This window comes from Sturnira hondurensis, unplaced genomic scaffold, assembly GCF_014824575.4.
Source record: "Sturnira hondurensis isolate 20B ecotype Veracruz unplaced genomic scaffold, ASM1482457v3 Scaffold0000780, whole genome shotgun sequence".
NCBI classification, from domain to species: domain Eukaryota; kingdom Metazoa; phylum Chordata; class Mammalia; order Chiroptera; family Phyllostomidae; genus Sturnira; species Sturnira hondurensis.
In genome coordinates, this window is record NW_028073411.1 from 6,727,690 (window position 1) to 6,750,865 (window position 23,176).

The window sequence follows — 23,176 nt, forward strand, 5'->3', positions numbered from 1 at the left end:
TTTATGACTTTTTCCCTGTTGTGATCTTCTTTATTTTATAGATGGCATTTTAAAGAAAGTTTGTGGCATTTAAGCACGGGATATGGTTTTTGTTAATTGGAGGCAGAACTACAGAAATTTATTTTATGATAGGAAATAGTGAACTGAAGGAATTCACTAGGCAGAAACTTTATAAGAGGTTTTGCTAGAATGTATTTTTCTAGAATGTATTTAAGCTGAACCTATATGGCATTTCTTGACATTTAGTTAAGAAACAAGAGGAGATTTTGATATTACAATATAAGAAAGAAAAAGACTTCAACATTTTGTTAGGAAAGGCCAAGAAGAAAGACCCTGAGAAGTAGCAGGTCAGGGAAATAGAGATCAGTGCCTTGCAGAAATCTCTAGGAAACAAACAAGTAATTCATCTGTCGTAAGACTTCAGAACTAACAAAAGCTCATGTGTTTCTTATTATGGAGAATTTCTTTAGCCTTTAGTGGGGGCAATGGTTCCATATATGACTTGTCTTATTCCATGTGGCAAGTTAAACGTTAAGAATCCGTATTGAGTCAGATGATGTCTCAAAACATTCGTGTGTCTGGTGGTCTGATGGTATTTGTTTTCTTAAATATGTAAGTATTGAAATTTGGCATTTTATGCTTTTGAAATCGTTAACTTGAAGGCAAATAGTGTAGTGTCTTGCTTTAGATCACCGGCCTGAATATCAATATTTTCTGTTTGACAGTTTGATTCGAATCAGTCTCAAGGGCTGGCACATGCTTGTGAACTTGTGCTTCCACATTTTCCTGACCTGTGTGGTCTTTGTCGGGGGGATAACCCAAACCAGAAACGCCAGCGTCTGCCAAGCGGTAAGTCTTAGTGAAAAACCGAAATGGAAGAAAGTCCTGATATTGGAAAGTAATTTCATATGTTGCATAAACTACAAAAGGCAAATTGTTTCCTTCAAAGTTTTTTTTTCTTCTAGTTGAACCGAATGGCACTTACACAGTTTGCCAGCATACTTTAGGTTTGGCATGGTCAGTTCATAAGGGAGTATATGACCTACAGAGCTGGTCTCTTTACCTGTCGGATTTCAGTGCTGCTTGGTATGTCTGTTACAGTGCTGAGCATTTAATTTAAAAATCTTACCAAATCCTGACTTTGGCTGAAGGGGACATAGCATTTTCTGACAGTAGGATTTCAAAAATTATTTTGTTTGTTGATGAAAACAATAAAACATTGCTTCTTAGGTGTGGTAAATATGAAGAATTAAAAATAGTAAACTTTTCATTTTAAATGAATTATTATGCATGTAGCCATAGTGAATAGTATTCTTGCTGAATAAGCATAAAAATTGAAGCTGTTAAATATGTGAATAGAAAATATGTAAATTTTTACACCTGTATTTGCATATTGTCTTGATATGCATAATAGTAAGCAACATAGTAATTAAGAATTCAGACTGCCTAGATTTGGATCTCGGTTCTGTTTACTAACTGTTTTTATGAGCAATTTATTTATCCTTTTTTTAATTGCAAAAAATGTATAACAAGATGCAAATTAACATCTTAACAGATTTTTCAGTGTGGAGTCGAGTCTTCACTGTAAGTGTAGCAGATCCCTGGAACTTGTTAGTCCGGCGGGATTAAAACTGTACCGCCATCGACCAGCAGCTCCCCGGTGCCTCTCCTCCCAGCTCCTGGCAGCCTCGTTCTACTTCCTGTCTCCCCGTCACCCTCACTACCTAGATAATCTGCTTTAAGTGGAATCGTGAAGTGTTTTTCCTTCTGTGACTGCCTCACTTCACTTAGCATAATGTCCTCAAAGTTCATTCATATTGTTGTGTGTGTCAGGATTTCCTTCTTTTTAAAGAGCGGAATAAGATCCCGTTGCTTGCCTATACCACATTTCTTTATCCATTCCACCTGCCAATAGACGTCCAGGTTGTTTCTGCCTCGTGGCTCTGTGGCTAGTGCAGCCAGGTACACAAAGTACGGATATCTCATCGAAGCCTTCATTTCAATACTTAAGCTTTCTGTGTCTTCATTTTCTCTCCTGTAATTTGGGAATAATAATAATAGTTGTCAAGTGATATGATTATTTATATAAAAAGAACATAAACTACTTTATAGGACAATTATTTGAAATAATAAGAAAGTATAGCACAGAGTGAATGTAAGTTTCTTATGAAAAAATTCTGCTATTATGCAGAACTGCAATTAGGAGAAAATGTAATTAATGAAAAGATACCGTTTATATGGTATCAAAGAATAGCAAGTACTTAGAAATGATAAAAGATGTCCAAGGTTTACAGGTTAAATGTTAATCTGTAATAAGAAGACATACATGGAAAGATGCACGGTGCCCAAAGACAGGAACAGGTACTATCAGAAAGGGGCAAGTTCTGCTAAGAGGACTTGCATACCCTCCACTCTGCTTGGCAAGCACCAAAGAGTCACGTGGAACGGGCAGGTTGAACAGCAGTGCTGGTATGTGACCGGTCCCAGGTGCAGGAAAATGCCTCGTGTGCTCGACCAGATCCCAGCAATGTCTTATTCCAGGAACCAGCCTGCTGTGGGGCATGGGAGCGGGATTGGTTTATGTCAGCAGGCAAGCACCCAGGACGATAGATCAGTCTCGGAGGGGGTGACAGGAAGTAATCTCCGCTCTGGCCCCAGTCTGGCTCAGGGGTCCAGCAGCAATCAGTCTTCTCTCTTCTACAGATGGTTTTAAGATTTATGTAAAAGTAAAGGACCAAAGATAGCCAGGACACTTCTGAAAAAGAAGTATAGCGTGGGGAGGTAGTCCTTCTAGTCATCAGGGCTAATTAAGCTGCTGTAATTGGAACTGTAACATTTGGTTTAGAGACTGTAGATTGGCTGATGCAATGGAATAGACAGGTCAGAAGCTGGCCCGAGAGGAACTTTGGTGTAAGACAGAGGTTGGGTATAGAGAGCCCACTATATGCTAAAGGGAGCTGGGGAAGTCCTTTTGGGAAAAAATGAAAGTGGACCTATACCTTGTGCTGTGTTTAAAAATAAAGAAGACAAAAAGAAGTCAATTCTGAGTGGATTAAAACTTATATGGCCAAAGCAAAATGTTAAAGTTTATATTCAATGATATTACAGTTCTTGGGATAAGGAGGGGTTTCTTTTTTTATATAATTAAATTGATGATTTGTTAAATAGGAAATTATTCTTTTATTGTTGTTCAGTTACAGTTTTCTCAATTTTACCATGTGGCATTTGTGTCATATTCAAGGAAACCCTCCTCAACAAGGCAGAAAGGAGGGGTTTCTTAAGTATGACACGAATAAATAACACATTGACTAGAAAAGAGATAAAGCTTGATTAAATTAAAAATAAGAGCTTTTGTTTAAGATTCCTTAACAAAAGTGAAAACACAAGACGATGTTCGCCATATATACTACTGATAGCGTTAGACTAAAATATATTAGAAATATAATCCATGAGAAGGCCACTGAAAACACAGTAGAAAAGCAAATGACATAAGAGAAAATACACGGGGTCCATATACATGTACATAGATGTTCGGCATCACCGGTGGCTACAGAAATGCAAATGAAGACCACCAATAGTTACCATTCTAAGCCTCCTCTGTGGGCAAAACTCTAGCCTGGCAATGCCAGGCATTGGGCAGCTGGGCCCACAGGCTCTTGTATACGTTGTGTGGGGGAACATCCATGGATGACCGTAGGAGGCCGTATCTTCTCCAGGTAAGCATCCACGTACCCTGGGACCCAGCACGCCCACTCCTGGGCACGGAGAGTAAGCTCGCCCTTATGGAACAGCGGTGTGCCTGGGAGTATGCATGTGCGTATGAATATTCATTGCAGCACTATACACAGTGGCAAAATCCTGGAAGCAACCCAAATGCCTATCACTGAGAGAGTGAATGAATAAACTGTGATATTATACAAGAGTCAAAACTAATGAATTACAACAGTGCATAACTATGAATATGTCTTGGTGTCATAAATTACATTTCCTGTTATCTTTTTTTTTATAACAATAAAAGTAACTAAAAGGAAATGGTACACTTTTAATACAGTGTGCAATAAAACTGTCAAGGGAGGAGAACAGGGGGGGCGATAAACACGGAATAAAAGGTGATGCTTACCTTGGGTGCCGGGGATCATGCAGGTCAATGTGGGTTTTGTCAGGATCTTTTGTCTTGCTGGTAGATTCTTGTTACGCACTATTAGCAATAGCTAAGTAAATAACGAATTAAAGCCAGGTCATCCTCAGCCCAGTCATTAGCCTGTCCCATGAACCTAAGGCAGATGATTTATCCAATATTGTGTGTCGGAGATATAATTTAAAATATCAGTGTGTATAAGAATTTTGAGAGGGTTCAGTGCCTGGACAGTACCTGGCATACAGTCAGTGCTCAATAGATGTTAGCTCTTCCTCCTCTTGTTTTTACTGATGAAGCTGCCTCTCAGCTGTGCAGAACATTTCCTTGTCTTGGGCTGTTACTGTGTGTTGGAAAACAATCTCATTTGGAGCCTCCAAGAAGTTAGGTGCCGATCTCTCCCTGGTCGATTCAGTACCTGCACCAAAAGAAGATGGAGCTTCTCTTTTCTGATTCTCCCCTCTTCACGTGGTTGATGCCCACTCACAGGCCCCAGTTCACTGTTACTGTTCCAGAGATACTGTCCTTCACTTCCCCTCATTATCTTGTGGTCTTATTAAAATTCCATGGTGCCTACAAAACTTTGTAATTGACTGGTGTTTACCTACTTATTGTCTCTGGCCTCCAAGCTCTGCAGGGGCAGGAATTACAATGATTTGATTTAAGGATCAGCACAGGACCTGACTTAGTAGGTGTTTAGCAAATATTTGTTGGGTGAATGAACAAAAAGGCCTCTGTTTGCAAACAGTAGAAATCGTTCAACCCTGGAGCCATTTTGAGCATAAACAATGAGGAGAGTACTTAGCACTCCATGGTGGTAATAGTCTCAATTGTATCGGAAAATATTCATTGACTTCTTGGAGCAGGCCCACGGGTGTATTTCACTGAGGACTTGAACAGAAAAGAAACATTGTAAAGATGGCTGCCTTGCATTGTCCTGAATGGTATTTGATACCCTCTCTAGAGAGAAAAGGAGAACCACAGGGAGTTTTCATGGGCTGGAACAAAGGCCCATTTGTTAAAGATTGACACGAAAAGGGGAGGTGCAAGTCTTCATGTGTTTGCCCCTGTCCTTTCCTTCAGTTTTCACAATGTCCCCGCCTTCTGTGAGAGACAGATCCTCATCTCATTACTTCTGACTCAGACACGACTCGAAACAGCCTGTCCAGCTAGTCACTTAACCTCTCTGGGGCTCAGTGTTTTGGATCTGAAGTAATGGGCTGGGGTAGTTAAGTGATCAGGAAGGTCCTTCCGTCTCTAGAACCGAACCCTAAAGGACACATATTTTACACACCGTTTTCAATGTGCCCGTAATCAATATAGTCTTGTCTTTCTTGTCTCGACTGTAGAACTCCACCTGTGTTTTGTGAACCGTGCACCCAGGTCCTGGCATAGTTTTCACCCCACAACGACTGGGTGAGATTATGAAAGGAACCACCAGCCAGGCATTTCCCACTGTAGTTCTTAAGTCAGTCCCAGGGGGTACCTTGCGTGTTTTCTAGAACTTTTAACTCTCTTTCACAAAAAGGAGCCGAGTGAGAGTTGAGGAGTTGCAGGGGCCGTGAACTCCAGGTTGGAAGGGATATGGGTTCCCGGTCATGATGTGCTGCCAAAGAATTGCTTGGTCATTAATTTTCTGGTTCTTGGTTTCCTTAGCTCTGCAGTGCAAGGATTTGGCTGGGTCTCATCGTAGTGACCTTGTGGGTCTACCACTCCATGATTTAATCAACTAAATATAGTACCAGCTGACTTCGAAATGTCCTCTTCTATCTGTTATCTCACAGACTGCTGCAATGGCATGCGAGGCGCTTTGGGGAAAGTTGAATCAGGGAATCGCGTGCACTTTCTACTTACCAGCAACGGCAAATGTGTCATCTTAACATTCATATTAACCCTAGAACGCACTTGTTCCTCATATATTTTGTAAGTACAGAAATAGCATCTAACAGACTGAACTCACTCGCCCCTAATCACTGGGCCTGTTGGCGGCAGAGGCACGCTGCAAATGTCAGTCTCTCACTCGGAGCATCCCTCGCTCCCCGTCACTGGGCTCTTCACTCCTCAGTGAGGACCAGCATGGACTTAGGAGACCTAAGATACCGAAGCCTTTCGGTTAAACAATTGTTATCACTAGTGGAATTTTAGGAGTCTGATGTCATCAGCCACATATGAAATCACCAAATATTTCACAGGAACCAGATTAAAGGAAGCTGGTGGTTCTGAGTTGTGGTCCTGCCGCCGACCATGTGACCTCTGGCAGAGGACAACTGCTTTCAGCCTCAGTCTACTTATCTGTAACTCAAGGTTATTAACACCAACTGGCTGATGGTGCTAGGAAGATGGAATGGAAGCACATCCCAAACTATCTGATACGTCTTGGGGCACGTACCAGGCGTTCAGTAGGGGCGGCTGTTAGTATTTTAATTTTGTGTGAAGTCATATGTGATTATATGAGCGTTAAACATTATCGTTGGCACACTTGCTATGCATCCTGCACTATCTGATGTTTTTGATGGTTAAAAATACAATTGTGATAATTTATGGTCACCAGTAGAGGAGTGTTTATGCTTACCTTACCTGTATGTAAAATACAGTCCTTTAGGATAATTAGTTTACATCCATTTTCAGATTTGGAAATCTATGTCCTGAGGTAAGTGGCTTAAGTAAGCCACTTAAGTAAGTGGCTGTCGCATTTAATGAGTTATTTACATGCCCTATGAGTTAGATTATCTATTGCCAACCCATTTATGAACTTTCCGCATGTATTTCTGACTTATTTGGCAAAGGGTGTGATAAGGAAGCTGTATTTGAAGTGTAGATCAAGTATCTGGTAGCAAACACAGTGGGAGGTACCTCATTCCAAAAGACAGGAATTCCCCCTGTACGAGATCTAACTTCCTCCTTTACTCTGGTTCTTGTGGGATATTTGGTGATTTGCTTACATAACTGATGACATCAGGCCCCTAAAATTCCACTATTGGTAACTGTTTACTTGAGAGGCTTCAGTATCTTCTAAGTATGAACAGTTCTCTGGAAACTTTGAAATGTCTTAGAAAACCCTTCAAAATCTGAAGGTTGAGTTTTCTCTCTTAGATCTAAAACATGAAAATTCTCCTGTCTGTGAGTCTGTTTCTATTTTGTTTGTTTTATTTTTTAGATTCCACATGTAAGTGAAATCAGACAGTGTTTGTCTTTCTCTGTGTGACTGATTTTACTTGTAGTTCTGTCCATGTTGCGGCAAATGGCAAGATTTCACTCTTTTCTATGGCTGAGTAATATTCAATGTATTGCATTGTGAACATTTCAATTACTAGAATGCAGTCATATTCATATGCACACACACACACACATCTTTCTCTTTACTGGTTGATGGACACTTGGGTTGCTTCCATATCTTGGCAGTTTTAAATAATGCTGCAGTGGACACAGGGGTGTCCAAATCTCTCCAGATTAGTGTCTTTATTTTCTTTGAATAAATACCCAGAAGTGGAATTGTTGGATCATGTGCTCATTTCCCATAGCATCTGCAGCAGTCTGCATTCCCACCAGCAGTGTTTGAAGGTTTTCTTTCTCCGCATCCTCAGTACCACTTGTTTTCTTGTTTGTTTGTTTGTTTTGCCTTTTTGATAATAGCTATTTTCACAGGTGTGAAATGGTGTCTCACTGTGTTTTTTATTTACATTTGCCTGATGATCAGTGATGTTGAGCATCTTTTCACGTTGGCCACCTGCATATTTTCATTGGAGAAATGTCGGTTCAAGTCCTTTGCCCATTTTGTACAGTTGTCTTTATATACATTACATTGTGTAAGTGCTTTATATAGTTTGGAAATTATCCCAGACTGGATGCAGGTTTTGTGGATACTTTCTCCCATTCCGTGGGTTGCCTTTTGTATTGCTGGTTTCCTTCCCTGGGCAAAAGGCTTTTGAGTTTGGTATGGTCTCACTTGTGCTCCTGCCTGGGGAGACTGGTTGCTGAGATCCGTGTGGCACTGCTTGCGGCCTGTGTTTTCTCTTAGGAAGTTTATGGTTTCAGGTCTTACATTCAGGTCTTCGATCCATTTGGAAGTTTTGTATGCGATTTAAGATAATGATCCAGTTTCATTCTTTTGCATGTAGCTGTTCAGTTTTCCTAACACCACTTGTAGAAGAGACTGTCTTGTCCCTATAGTCTATTTTTGCTTTTTTTGTCATAGATTAATTGACCATATATACATGGATTTCTTCCTGGTGCTCTGTTCAGTTCCATTGATCTGTGTGTCAGTTTTCATCCTAGTTACCATATTGCCAAATGGTAGTAATTACTATAGCCATGCAGGATAGTTGGAAATCAGGGAGCATGCTACCTCCAGTTTTGCTCCTCTTTCTCAAGAGGTCTTCTACGGTTCCATACACAGTTTTGGAATTTTTAGGAAACCAGTAGTTATCAGAGAGGGGAGGGGTTTAGGGTCAGTCAAAATAGGTAAAGGGATGAAGAAGTACAAAGTTCCGCTTATAAAAATAAATAAATCATGGGGGTGTCATTTATAGCATTAGGAGTAAAGTCAGTACGATAATAACTTCCGACGGTGGATGGTGGTGACCAGGCTTATTGTGGGGATTGTTCTGTGATGTATACAAATATCGAATCACTATGATGTACACCCGAAACTAATATGGTATAGTATGCCAGTTACACATCAATAAAAAGAATTTTCTATCTTGCACCTCCTGGGTTGGAAATGTTTTTAACTTCTATTTTTAAACTTGTTTACTTTACAGCCCTGTCTCATTCTTTTGACCCGGGCGTCAAAGAAAAAATGCCAGCAGTAGCGGAGCCTGACATTTTCAGTCAGTATCAGCACTTTGTCTTGACTGTTTTGGTTCCCGTGAGCCAAATTCACTTACACTATTTTTACGTGCAGCATTTGGGGCGACTCCAGATAACTCGACGTGTTATTTTTGCCTTTTGTTCCCCTTCTGCCTGTAAATTTTGCTTTTACAGTGCAGTCAGGGAAACGAACAGGAACCAACCAGCCTCTTTTCTCCCTGAGAAGCATGCAACTCTGACTTTGTTCCTTCAGCCCAGCCGGATCCGCCCTCTCAGCACTTTGGAGTCCTTGCGGGGACCGTGACCTCCCTCGTTCTTTGTCCTGCAGAATAACATTTTCGCCTTCATGTCGCCAAGTTTTACCTGCAGATTGGCTCTAATTAAAATGAACTTTGAGCTGTGACTAAATGCTACTATTTTTAACCTAGGTTTGATAATGTCCATCAAGTGGATTTTCTTGAGATTGGAGGGCCATCCTTTTAGAATGAAAAGCTTTTTCTTGGAGATTTTCATGAATAGGATTTTACCTATAATAATTACGTAAGAAATGATCAGAGCGATAGTAAGTAATGAATTAGTCAGATAAGAAAGCTGAATTATGTCCTTGATGCTTCAATGACACGTACGTTTATTTTTTAAAAAATAGATTTTAAAGCTTTCTTACCCTCATATATACCTTCATCTAGAATGGTCTCCTTAACTAGGTTTGTTTCAAACACAGGTCACCCCTCTCAGAGAAACTGGATTAGTGTAATCACTTACATGTATTGTAGTTATTCCCTGTTTATTGAACACCTACTGTATTCCAGATGCTGCCATTTCAATCCCTACAAACCCCCTAGAGATGGTTTTCATAATCCCCCCACTGTTCGCACTCCTAATAAATGAGAATAAAAATCTATGTCTTTTTTACCAATTGCTTTTCATGTCCCAGGCCGTGTGCTGAATGCTTTATAGCGTTGAATTGAACCTCACAGGCCTTTCACGTTATTCCCAGTTTACCAATGAGGAAAACAATGCTTGAGATTTTAGTTGATTTGCTATAAGGTATCACAGCAGGTAAGGGGTGGAACAGGCAAAACCTTCTGGCTCCAGATCTCTCCCTCCGGACCACCAATATGTTATGTTGCTCTCTTACCACTATTGTACATAAAAGCTCGGAATTAGAACTTGGGTCTCTTACTCTAAAGCTTGATTTGTGTGCTGTAACCTTTGCCCCCTACTTAGTTCCGTTACCCTCTATGGTATTCCTGAAAATGGGGTTTAGAAACTGAACTCTAATTTAGAATGTTGTGTGTCTGAGAAACACGCCTGTGGTTCATTGTTGTCCGGTGGCCAATTCCGTGGTGTATTAAGGGTCATCTTGGTATCCGTTGTAGTCTGTAGGCCCCCTAAATGCACCTGTTGGCTTGCATTTAGAAGACACGATCCTTTCTTATACATGTTGGTTACTTTCTTTGTTTCATTAGCAGGCAGAGGAGTTCATCGTTAGAATATACCTTCACACTGGTTTTGAATCCACTATTTAGAAGTTACTCATCAGTCTTTGTGATAAACTTTACTAGCGGCCACTATGCTTTGTGATGGAAAAGGAGAATTTTACTTGTCTTTTTTAGTTTATGTTTTTTTTTAAATCTTCTTTCCAGGTTGGAATACTTCTTCATTATTCTACCCTTGCCACCGTGCTGTGGGTGGGGGTGACAGCCCGAAATATCTACAAACAAGTCACGAAGAAAGCTAAGAGATGCCAGGATCCGGACGAGCTGCCGCCTCCCCCCAGACCAATGCTCAGGTACCTAGTAGCTCTCTGTAGTGCATCATGTTACCTGTCACGTTTACTGAAGCGTCATCCTAACAAAGCTCCTGGCTCCGGAGGGAATTTGGGAAAGTGGAAGCGTGGACTTGGAAGCGGGGCTTCCTGGTTTTGAGTACTGGCTATGTCTCTTCCAGCCGGGAGTCTTTCACGAGGCTCTGACCCTCCATGTACCTGTCTCTCTCTGGAAGGTGGGGGCGATTCCACCTGAGAAAGCTGTTGTGAGAAGAAATGAGTTAACCTGTAGAGCAGTTGAGAAGGTGCTGACTGTCTCCTAGGCCCTGTGACAATGTCAGCTGTTTTTATTTTCCCAGGGTCAGGTCATAGATTTTCATCTGCTCCAGCATGCATCAGTTTTATTATTCTCTGCAAAAGACAAAATAGTTTTGGAGTTAGGCCCTTTCTACCCATTATCATTAAAAAAGTGCCAGGGGGTGATCGCACTTGATGTGTAAAAATGGATCAAGGTCCCTGAGTTTATTGAATGCCGACTATGTCCTTGACTTAAAGAAACCCTCCCTTCCTTGAGGAGTGTAGTCTTCGAGGAGACAGGCGTGTGAAGAACTGACCGATGACAGCGGAAGAACTGCCAGTGGGTACGCAGGGGTAGATGCGGTATGTTAGATACAGGACTGTGTGGTTGAGAGATGCGCTTTGGCTGGAGCTGAGGTGAAAGACACAGTAGCGTGAATTCGGGGGGAGTGCAAGATTCCAGGCCCATGGGTGTTAAAATGGGGGCGGCCGTTGTAGAATTTTAACTCTAAGGGATTATAACCCGGCTAGGTGGCTTTTTAGAAGGACAGCCATGCATTAGTCTGGGTGATAAATTGGAATTCCTGAGGATAAAGAATTCCACTGAGGGCATTTGGGGGCCCCATGAGGGCTGAAACCAGAACCGGTGACATAGGGGACAGAGGGGACCCATGTTTGGGAGACTCAGGGCAGCTTCTCCAGGGTTTACGGCCAGCTGGATTTAGAGGTGAGCAAGGGAGAGAAACACAAAGATGCCTGCAGACTGTCTGCTCCAGGGAGCTAGGTTGGCTCAGCCGTATGCACTTCCATCCATTGAGAAAATCCTGTAAGAAAAGTAAATGGGAGGTGGTGGTGGTGAGGGGGATGGGTAAGCACAGGGGAGGTAGGCTCAGCGCTAGTGTCTTGGGGAAACTTAACATTTTCGGAAGCCTGGTGCTTAGCAGAGAAGACAAGGTGGACATACCACAGATGGGACAGGAGATGTTTATGTGTGTGGCCCTGTGAACAAGGTCCCCAGGGAGAGGTGGCTGAGAAAAGAATGATTCCTGGGCTGTGTGTACGTCTAGTAAATGGGCCATGGAAAATAAAAGGGAGAGTCACGAATCACAGAAACGTACACTCGAAACCTATATAATCTTATTGCATAGTGTCACTCCAATAAATTTAATTAAAAATAAGATGAAATAAAGTTTTAAAAATAAATAAAAATACTCTGATGATAGAAAATAACACTTGCAGGAGAACATTTAAGATTCAAGCAGAACGACGAGGGGCAGCAGTGGATTCTGGCAGGACTCTGATTACAGAGTGAGAGGCTCTGTCACTACACTGGAAGAACTGGGAGACGGTGTTTGGCTTAGAGACTTGGGAATCTTGTCCTCAGGCAGCTGTTCCTGTCCGTTGAGTTCTCAGAAGAAGAGAAAAAAAAAACACGAATGGTTAAGTAGAACACAGCTTGGACCCCGAACCCTGTGCAGTCCCGACTGAGACCCACAGGTACCCCTTTTAGCTTTAGACAGTTCAAGCTGCTCTCTCTGGAATGTCCTTCATCTCATGACCTTGAGCTTGAGGAAGCCCCAGCAGCCTGGCCCCTGGAGGGTGGGCAGAGGGAGCCTGTGTCTCCTCTATCCCCAGAGAGGGCAATTTCAGTAGCACTACTTGGAAATAGCCTCACAATATGGTTGTGAGGGTGAAGCGGACGATGGTACCATTTCCAGGTGTTTGTCACAGAAGGGAGAGAGTAAGAAGGTGGTAGGTCAAGGCAAGTTTCAGAAGAGAGGAGAAAACTTGAAGAGTGTCTAGACTGAAAGGTACGAGGCAGTGGGGAAGATTTTTAAGCTGCTAAATGAGGGTTAATTGGCAACAGGAAGTCCTGGCGGTGGGAGGGGTAAGAGGGGCAGGAAGGGATGCGGACCTGAGGTTGATTTGGGAAATGATGCCTTCTCTGGAAGAAGCCCATGGGAACAGTTTGTCAGGGAGGGTCGTGGATGTTAATCTCACTCCATGTGTGAAATAGAAGACAGGGTTAGGGCTTTATAGTATAATTCGCAGACTTTTCAGCAACACTAATTAACAACATATTTAAGAATTTTAGTACCTGGGAGCACGACTAAGAAACAATCTATGGAAAAATGTGTTGTGAATACTGCCTTTATCCAGCCAGTTCAGGATTTGGGCTATGCCCTGAGAAGCAGCAAATGCAGGATTAAGATTCTAGCCATACCCAGCAGACCCAGCCAGGATGCAAAGTTGCCTGTTTCTCTTTTCAGAGAGCTCAAAGAAGCTGCAGCCAGAAAAAGAAGTTTTTGTACCTAGGACCAGCCACCACTCTGTCTCCCTCTGTGCTTAGTGCCCGCCCACCCCACCCTGTTGGTCTTGCCCTTCTCAGCAAGTCTGGGGGAAAGGGGCTGGGGAAGGCACACTTCTGTGGGAGGCTGCTGGGATCCTGGTATCTCAGCTGACTGGGAATAAATGCGTGCTTAGCTGGGCATTAATAATAATTACTGCGTCGTTATGGTTATGTGTTTTGTCTGGACTATGGCACAGTGGGATCGGAAAGTCCATTTTGTAATGAACCAACTTTCCAGTTCACCGGCTGATTAAAAAAAAAAAAGGCAAAAGCAAACAAACAAAAAACCTGATTCTCCCTGAAAGAAAACGTGTCGGCTAAAACTCCGCCTGCTGGAGCCGAGTGTTACTTTGCTTGTCCACAGGGTGGCAGAAGATGACCAGCTTTCCTCAACTTGGAAGCTTGGTAGACCTTGTGCTTTGAAAAGAAGAAACCGAAACAGTGATTTAATAAAAATTTAAGAAACGTGATCGCGAAAACAGCAGCCTCTGAAAGTTAACCTTCCAGTTACTACTGGAACAGGAATAGTAATTTATAAGGAATAATCCTGTGTGGTAAGGAGATGCCTTCACGGTAACTAAATACCCTTTTGTTTCTCCTGCTAGGTTTTACCTGATCGGAGGCGGCATACCCATCATTGTGTGTGGCATAACAGCAGCAGCAAACATCAAGAATTATGGCAGTCGGCCAAGTGCACCCTAGTGAGTAGTTTGCATTCTCTGTGTGCCTGACCCGGTTGCTTCCTGCCCTTGCAACCTTTTCCCAGGCAGTAAAGCATACTGCAGTTTCATAAACAGCCTGTGGAACTGCGTAGCGTCTGAGCTGGTTCACCCTTTTCTCTCCTGTAGTTGCTGGATGGCGTGGGAACCCTCCTTGGGAGCCTTCTATGGGCCCGCCAGCTTCATCACTTTCGTAAACTGTATGTACTTCCTAAGCATATTTATTCAGCTGAAAAGACACCCCGAGCGCAAGTATGAGCTGAAGGAGCCCACCGAGGAGCAACAGAGGTTGGCAGCCACCGAAAACGGCGAAGTCAATCAGCAGGATTCTATGTCTCTGTCTCTGATCTCCACGTCGGCGTTGGAAAACGAGCACACGTTTCATTCTCAGCTTTTGGGGGCCAGCCTCACTTTGCTCTTGTATGTCACTCTGTGGATGTTTGGGGCCTTGGCTGTCTCTTTGTATTACCCTCTGGACTTGGTTTTCAGCTTCTTTTTCGGAGCCACGTGTCTGAGCCTCAGCGCGTTCATCGTGGTTCACCACTGTGTCAGTCGGGAGGACGTCAGACTCGCGTGGATCCTGACGTGCTGCCCAGGCCGGAGCGCGTACTCCGTGCAGGTCAACGTGCAGCCTCCCAACGCCACTGGGACGAATGGCGAGGCCCCCAAGTGCACCCACAGCAGCGCGGAATCTTCCTGCACCAACAAGAGTGCGTCGAGCTTCAAAAACTCGTCCCAGGGCTGCAAGTTGACCAACTTGCAGGCTGCGGCAGCTCAGTGCCATACCAATTCCCTCCCTTTGAACGCCACGCCTCAGCTTGATAATAGCCTGACAGAACACTCGGTGGACAACGATATTAAGATGCACGTGGCCCCGCTAGAAGTTCAGTTCCGAACCAATGTGCACCCAGGCCGCCATCATAAAAACAGGAGTAAAGGACACCGGGCGAGCCGGCTGACAGTCCTCAGAGAATATGCCTACGACGTCCCCACAAGCGTGGAAGGCAGCGTGCAGAATGGCTTACCAAAAAGTCGGCCGGGCACTAGCGAAGGCCACTCGAGGAGTCGGAGAGCTTACCTGGCCTATAGGGAGAGACAGTACAACCCGCCCCAACCAGATAGTAGCGATGCTTGCAGCACGCTCCCCCAAAGCAGCAGAAATGTGGAAAAGCCAGTTTCAACTAGTAGCAAAAAAGATGCTTTGCGGAAGCCAGCTGCCGTTGAACTCGAAAGTCAGCAGAAGTCTTATGGCCTCAACTTGGCCATTCAGAACGGACCAGTCAAAAGCAACGGGCAGGACGGGGCCTTGCTGGGGACGGACAGCATTGGCAACGTGAGGACTGGGTTATGGAAACACGAAACTACCGTGTAGTGGTGGTGGGCTGCTTGGGCAGGGCCCCGAGCGGGCTCGGCAAGTCACATTCCTTTAAGCTATGAACACGTCAGAACACACTGTTTACAGCCCTGTTAGGAATTCAAGAGGATTTTGAGTAAACTTCAGAGTTGTGGATTTTCCTTGTTTTCTATCCCCCCATTGTTGCTGTTTTTATGAATTAAGAAAGAAAGAGAGAAGACCTCTAAAGCATCGTTTTAGTTGTCAAATCATCCGCAGGACATTTTGGGAATCTGAGACATAGTGTTTTGAAATCTGTAATAGCGACTTAACATTTCAGACTTGTATTTAATACAATAAATAGGTGTTTGTCATTGTGTCAATCTTGTATTTTTATGTTTAACAGTGGAAGCATCTAGTTCTATTTTAACGATGTTTATACGTTGGGATGGTTTGATGAGAGGTATGCATAAGTCAGTGATCAGATGGTTTTTACGTGATTAGCTCCCCTGATTATGACATATAAATCAAAGGGCTCTTAGATTGATGTATTTTATAAATACAATTTTAAATGCTACAAGTTTTTTAAGAAGATGCTTACTGAAGCATCACAGAATGTTTTCTGAAAATGCAAATGCCCAAAAAGCTCTTCCTAAATTTCATTACTTCTGCCATATCACTTAGATCCCATTAATACTGTTTTTACCACTTTTGTAGCTTTTCAGTGGTTTATTTGGGGGGGGTGGTTAATTTTCTTATTTGATCTTTTTTCCCACTAGCACGTTATTTTTTAATGTTAAACGAAGAGCTACCATATAAAGTTCACATTCACTTACTCTGGATTCTTCAGTTCTGCTCTTAACCTTGCCTATGAATTCTTTCTTAAAGAGAGGAAGTTTGTTAGATTCATGCTAGCGTTCTGATTTTTAAATTCTGTTGTCCAGATCAAAGCAGGTCTAATCCAAAAGTTAACATTGGTCACCGTGCACCACAGTTCTTTTCTGTCCACAGTGCCCGGTCCTGCCGGGCCCAGTCCTGGGCTCCTGAGGGTGAGAGGGCATGTGCCCCGACGCCCGGCGCCGTCCCTCCAACACGCAAGACGTGCCAGAAAAGATCAGCACAGCTTCAGTCTGGGTGTGTTTTTTGATTTATTGGGGTGAAACTGGTTAATAAAATGATATAGGTTCCAAGTATACACTTCTGTAATGCGTCATGTACATTGCATTGTGTGTGTATACATGTTGACAGCAGTTTGGAGGTTTAAGTAAGATCCAGTTTGAACATTTACATGGAAGCCATGCTCAGAGTCAAGCGTATCTGGGTGAACCTCAAAATCTGATTCACTGCTTATTTTCACACAGCAGTTATCACAGCTACCAAGAGATTACCTGTTAAAGTATAGATGTTCTTTTCAGCGGTTACTGCATTAGGAAGAAGTAAATCATTTTGCTGTGCAGTAATAAAACTGGCAGTTCTAGTTATGACTTTCATGCAGTATTGGAGACATTCTTTTTGGTGGGGGTAGCAAGGCCCCCAGATGGATAAATGTGCCCTTTGACACTGAACCACTGCCTGGCCCAGGGTCTCCTGGTGAACTGATGTATATGTACAAGATGATGTTTAGAAATGGCAAAGATAAACTAGTAAGAAGTAGAACGAATAATTATTTTTATTGCTATTTAATTTTGCTCTGTGGTTTTGCAATTCATTCATTATTCCAAGGTTTAACCTGTTTCTCTGACCCATAGGCCAGTACTACATAGTGAGAGAACGTCTTTCTCTTTTTTTTCCTACCTTTCCATGGGAAGTAGTGAATTTCCCTTCCTGAAAATGTTCACTGTTCAGTAAACACATGTCCTAATTGAAACATAACTTCCTGTAGGTAACAGAAGGAATTGAAGCTTGGGGCGGTAACAGAAGGAATTGAAGCTTGGGCCAGAGGGTGGCGGACTGGGGACAAAATCAAATACTTGGAATGAAATGAAGAGTCCACAAAATATTCAGGGTGTTTTGATACCCAAAGCATAAAAAGTGGTGAGTGAGGATTTTATGCATTGTGTTCTTAGCGTTTGATTGAATTACACTGTGGCGCTTGCCTATAGGAAGTGGGTAACACATTGCATCGCCCATATCTTTGTCTTGTGATTTATGGTTTGTTGCTGGTTGAGGTTTCTCTGTTTTTCAAACAGTCATAAACTCTTAAGAGATGTTTCAGTTTTCTTCGAGATTGGTTTATGCATTTTCCTCACCTACAATTCTTGGCAACTGAGGTCCAAAGAGTTTCTGATGAGCTGAATGTGCCAGCAGGCCACGCCACAGCTTGGACCAGGGCCGTTTGCAGGGGCTGTGGCCGCCAGGGGCCGTCTCCTCGTTTCTCTGGAGGTGCCCGCTGGTGCTCTTCAGTGTTTATTCGCTGTGATTTACTGAAATTTGTTCTCATCCCAGTGACGTTGATTTTTAACTTCATAATCGGGCATATCTATTTAAGGAAACACATGTGATTTACTTTTACTCCATGAAAACATTCTTAATCATGTCATTATAGACTATAGAATGTGTATGATATATGCACATCAGATCCATAACTGCGTGTTATATGCTAACCTATGTTTTAGGTGATAATTAGAAATCAGGTTTGTATATGAGTATTTTTGTAAGTAGATTTATATATATATGTGTTATATATTTATATAACACACATTATATAATAATGCGTTACTATTTCAGGTTATTACTATTTCAAGTTATTAATAGGCAACAAGTAATTTCTAAATCTCAGCACATGTAATTTAATGTAACTCTATCCATTTTCACCATATTTATGTAAATGGATATAATCCTCTAAACAGACGGCCCCTTATATATAGATATTTAGATTGTGCTCATTATTGAGAAATAACAGTGTTAAAACATTTAGACCTGTGTATTTCAGGCATTGAGTTGGGAATGCTCAAACTAGAGTTGGTTAAAATCATAAAGATTGAGGAAGTAAAAAAGTAATCGAAAGCATTTAATGTAGGAATTAAACTAATCACATCAAGGAAGGTGGTTCATGCAACCGCAATCCAAAATTTAAAGCAAATGTTCATTTTGTTCTTTTCAGATTCACAGAATCATCTAATTATTTTAGTGTTCACTTCAGCCCCTTATGTAAGAGATGATTTGATAATTCTTAACTACTTATGATAACGTTTCCAGATTTGAGTCATTCCAGTACTTTGCCAACTTTGCCGTATTTTCCCTAACATTTGTATTAATAGTGTCATGTGGGTCAACTCACTCTTTTTCCCTGAAGTATAAGTAATAACAAATCCAACTGATTTATTTGTGTAAATGAAGCAAACTCTTCAAGGACAAATTTGTCACTGCTTATAATCTGCCAATACTAAAAGCCTCTGATTACACGGTGCTTGGCTTTCGACGAGGATGAGATGGCAATCAGTAAGATTCTGATTTTTTGGTTTCGGTACTAATTCCGAAGAGGTTCCTCCCAACCTCTACCCTGGGGCCTCCAGTCTAGAACCGAATCTCATATTGGTTGTTAAAACTCCTGGCCAGTCACAGTGTTGCGCTCCAGGAGGCACTGATTGACAAATGCAACGCACACAGCCGAGTCACTGTATACCGTCTTTCTGCCTCCTTTGTGCACCCAGCTCGCTATGCAGGGAAGCCCCTGGAAGCCTTTGGTCATAGCTGTTTTGGGGCCTCCTTTCACCAGGGCTGCCCTAACCTCACAGATGGACACTCAGAGTGGTATTAAGAAGCCCCCATTTATGTATCCATGATGGACTGCTACCTTCACTAAACTTCTGGCCAAAATGTATGAGATTTTTTTTGACTTTTGTTTCATGCTGTTTGGAAAACATACTGTCCTAATTGTGTCATGTTTACAAAATGGTAAAAGATGAGAGGGAGGGAGGAAGTTTAATCCGTTATCTGCTGTTGCTATTTCGTGGGAGAAGGCACTGATGAAGACTTTTATGAAATGTTGTTAACCATTTTTAAAATACACAAAGTATTTTCAGAGCGCTCTTCAGGTGTGCTTCTAACTGGGTTATTCCAGCAGTGTAAGGAAGCCAGCTAATCACATCTTCAGTTTTGCGATCTTGTTTTCAATTCTGCCTTGGCATATAACATTTCAATGAAGGTTTGCTCGCATGGGTGAATTTAGTGTTCAAATATGTACATTAGATAAGGTAGCTCACAGAGCCACACGTAGTCAGGTGCATCAGCTCAGGTTGAAGACTATGGCTAGGAAGACTTCCCATGTGAAGGTAATGAACTCCCACACTCAACAGGGTGCTTGTTCTGTTATCAATATCCATCCCTTTATAAAACAGTAAAGGTATTAATTTAGTGGTCAACTATGATTAACAATTTTTATTGCTTAGTTGTTCTTTTCTAGGAAATGTGTCTTTGTAAACTAACTATTTTTAAATGTTTAGAGCCTTAGCATGGTAAAATTTCTTACTGAAGTAATGGTCTGCCCTGCATTCCTAATCTGACAGCGCTTCCCAGGAGGTCTCGCCCAGCTCTCAGACCTTCTCAGTGCCCTTCCTCTGACCATGGAAGACAGCACATTTGTGGCCACACCCACCTCAAAGGATGCTGGGAAATGAAGTCTGGCTGTGTGCCCAGGAAAGGAAAGAAAGATGGGTTGGCAAACAAAGAACCAGACTCGCTGTTTGTACAACAGTGAGCCTGTTCCCACCTAGCCTTACACCATTCCCACATTACACCATTAAAATCTTAGTTTTAAGCACCAGTGCATTATGGCTTTCAAACAAAAAAATGCTACATTTCATGTCAGTTTAAATTTTGGATGGTCAACATTTTGAAAAGAATTCAGCAAATAACATGGAAATTTGTTATTCTTTCTACTGAATTCCTTAGAGTGTAGTGAGAAACTGCTTTATTGTTTAAAGTTTATTCATTATTATTTTTGATTTTCAACCATTACCTGCTTACATCTCATAACTCCTCATTTCGATAGTTTTTTCCCCTTGTGTGCCATTAGGAGTTTCCAGGGTGAATTTTATGTGGTAATGATGCCCAAATGGGTTCTCATTTGAGGAGACATTGCATGACAGACCCCTCAGTGTAGGCAAAACACTAACAGAATATCCCACTGTACTTGCGTAATAATCATGTCTCTGGAGACATGCTGGTCAATCTTCCCTGAAATAGTTTAGCCTTATGGACACTGAAGAAAACTCTGTAGCTTTAGAGTTACAATCAACAGCAACAGTAAACTTCTAAAAGACTGGTTTGAGTCGGATAGGTTTCTTCATAACAACTTAAAAAGATCCTAACACTGAATGCAAATCATGTTTGATAAGTGGTTTTGATGGGAGATTTCATACATTTTGCAGACTTCAGGGTTCAACTGACAGGCTGACACTGATAGCCATGGACTTGGCTGTTGACCCATTACCGGAACGGGACAGATGCCTTAGTGCCGAGGGAGGCAAGGATTTGCAAGCAGTGTCCCCACACAAGCTGTCCCTCCACAGGCTCCATTTATAGAAAGGAATCCCCCCCCCCACACACACACATTTAGGGATAGAAAACAAGGTCATCAGGGTAGAAAACAAGGTCATCAGGGTAGAAAACAAGGAAGGTCATCAGTCATGGTGTGGGCCCTGGTTTGTCTGCAAGTTTATAACCACATGGGGTTGGTCTTTAATTTTTTACTGCTTTCATCCTTTTGTAATGATCCCCAACCAGAGGTGATAACTTAAAAAATTTAGCCTCGCTAGGTGCCACTTCTGTGGACAGAATAAGCAAACAAAATGTGACCCTGGAATAAATGCACACCCTCAACAACCTGTAGGATTTCTGTGCCCAGAAGTGAAGAGCCACTTAGGTGTTTGTTGGGAACTGCTCTGCCTGTTTTCAAGAGCAGTAAACCCCCCATGGCTAACGATGAGTGAGAGACCTCTGGAATGCAAGCCACTAAGGAGACAGAGCTTGTCTCTGGTGGCACACGCTGCCTCGACTTATCTCCCTTGCCCCCAAAGCATGGTTGATGGTCGATGACGGGTAAGACCCCTCAGGGGAGTGGCAACCTATGCCAGATACAATCACTTGGGAGGCCGTGATGGAAGGACTCCAGGGGGCTGTAACAAAGAGGGGGTAATGGATCCTTGCCTCCCGGCTATTCTGACATAGCCCAGTCCCCAAGTCCGCTGGGAGAAGCACTTCCTGGCTCTAATCCACTTAAGCCTGAAAACCTGTGATGGGGAAGGTGGTGCAGCCCTTTGCCTGGCTAGAGCAGGGTCCCAGGTGATCTGGCATAAGAAAGAGTTCCTAACAATGCTGTGAAGCCTGCTTTGGTGAGAATGCTTTTAGTTAAATGATAAAGGCCCGAGCAAAAAATGAGTTTATGTTCCCAAAGTTCTGTAGCCTTTTAGCCGATAGACCCTGATTTAGAAGAAGCCCTAATGGATCTCTGTATACTATCTACTGTTTACTGCCTGACAATGATTAACAAGTTGTGCCTGAACTCCTGTGCAAAAAAAACAATAATAGCCTGTCTGGGCAAGGGTCAGCACACTCTCCCCTTGAGATAGTGGCTAAGCTGCTCTGAGACATTCCCCCCTTGAGGGAGTAGCTGTGTGGTCCCTTTTCCTCCACAGGACTTGGTAGTCCATGTGAATTTGTCTCATGTCTCATCCATGACACTTGTGGGGTGACTTGCTGGTTGTCACCCCGCACCCTCCCGTCTGCCTCCTTCCCATCTATATGGACACCATCTCTATGCTGTGTGTTGTCTTGGCCATAGTTAATCATTCCAGGAATGGGTACATGACCCAAGCCAGGGCAGGTAAACTCTTGTCTGGAAATTTGAGCGAAGAAGTTTCTTTTAGTCACTTGACTGATCATTTAAAGACTCATGATCCTCAAACCTGTCGTAGTTCCTGCCATGCACCCCTGCAGCCAGAAAGAATGGTGTCGAGAACCAGAGGGAGTGGAGACAAGGAACAGTCCCAAATGCTTTTGAGTGCCTGGGTTTAGAGATTCCCTGAAGTCTTTTCTACCTGTGAATTCTGCGACAGAAACTCGATCATCCAATCTCTCCAACCACTACTTTGTTGTTGTTGTTGTTGTTAAAGCTGCCATTTCCTGTTGCTTCCATCCCAGGAATTCAAAGAAATGGGCTGGTAGAGCCTTCTTCCCATTTTGTTCTGTCCGTGTTCTCCAAAATTAGACGCCTCTGTTTGATGGAAGAAGTACTCAGATGTTACAATTAAATGCTGCTGTTCCAGTATTGGATAAACACTCTTAATTCATTCCCATCATTTGAGTAAAAATGTGTAGTAATAATGTGAATGTAATTGTTGGTGCCATTATTTTGTAGGTTTTATAAATGATTTTAGCCATTAGTGGAGAGAGTTGTAAGAATGAAAAAAGACATTTCCTTAGTGAATAAAGAGTATGCCAACGTCACATACCACTTTTAACATTTTGCAGGTGAGGCTGGCTCTTCAGCCAAAATTACTCTTTTTTCATATGAACAAAAGATTGGTTGAGTGATAGTTATTAATTCAAGAAGCAACAGTATCACTGACTGAAAAAGCTTTTCAGATGCAAAAATTACTCTCCTAAAAATATCTTTGTATTCTGTAGAATGCTATTCATTTATATTCACCTTTGAATAGTGAAATTATTTTTGACTCATCAAACACACTTTTTCTGTCACAAAATAGAAGATATTTAAGAAGTAAACAACTCGTGATCTATTTATAATTTCATATTTCTACTT

At 42.3% G+C, this 23,176-nt stretch overlaps 1 protein-coding gene across 1 annotated transcript in view; it reads left to right on the top strand.

The window, feature by feature from the left end:
* The window catches only part of ADGRA3 (adhesion G protein-coupled receptor A3), a 105,733-nt gene extending 89,940 nt beyond the window's left edge, over positions 1 to 15,793 (top strand). The window contains exons 16-19 of the mRNA XM_037045004.1: positions 726 to 849; positions 10,591 to 10,736; positions 13,965 to 14,060; positions 14,208 to 15,793. Of these exons, the coding sequence (XP_036900899.1) occupies positions 726 to 849; positions 10,591 to 10,736; positions 13,965 to 14,060; positions 14,208 to 15,450 (1,609 nt within the window). The 3' untranslated portion in view covers positions 15,451 to 15,793. The remainder of the gene's footprint in view (positions 1 to 725; positions 850 to 10,590; positions 10,737 to 13,964; positions 14,061 to 14,207) is intronic.
* Positions 15,794 to 23,176: the final 7,383 nt, after the last annotated feature.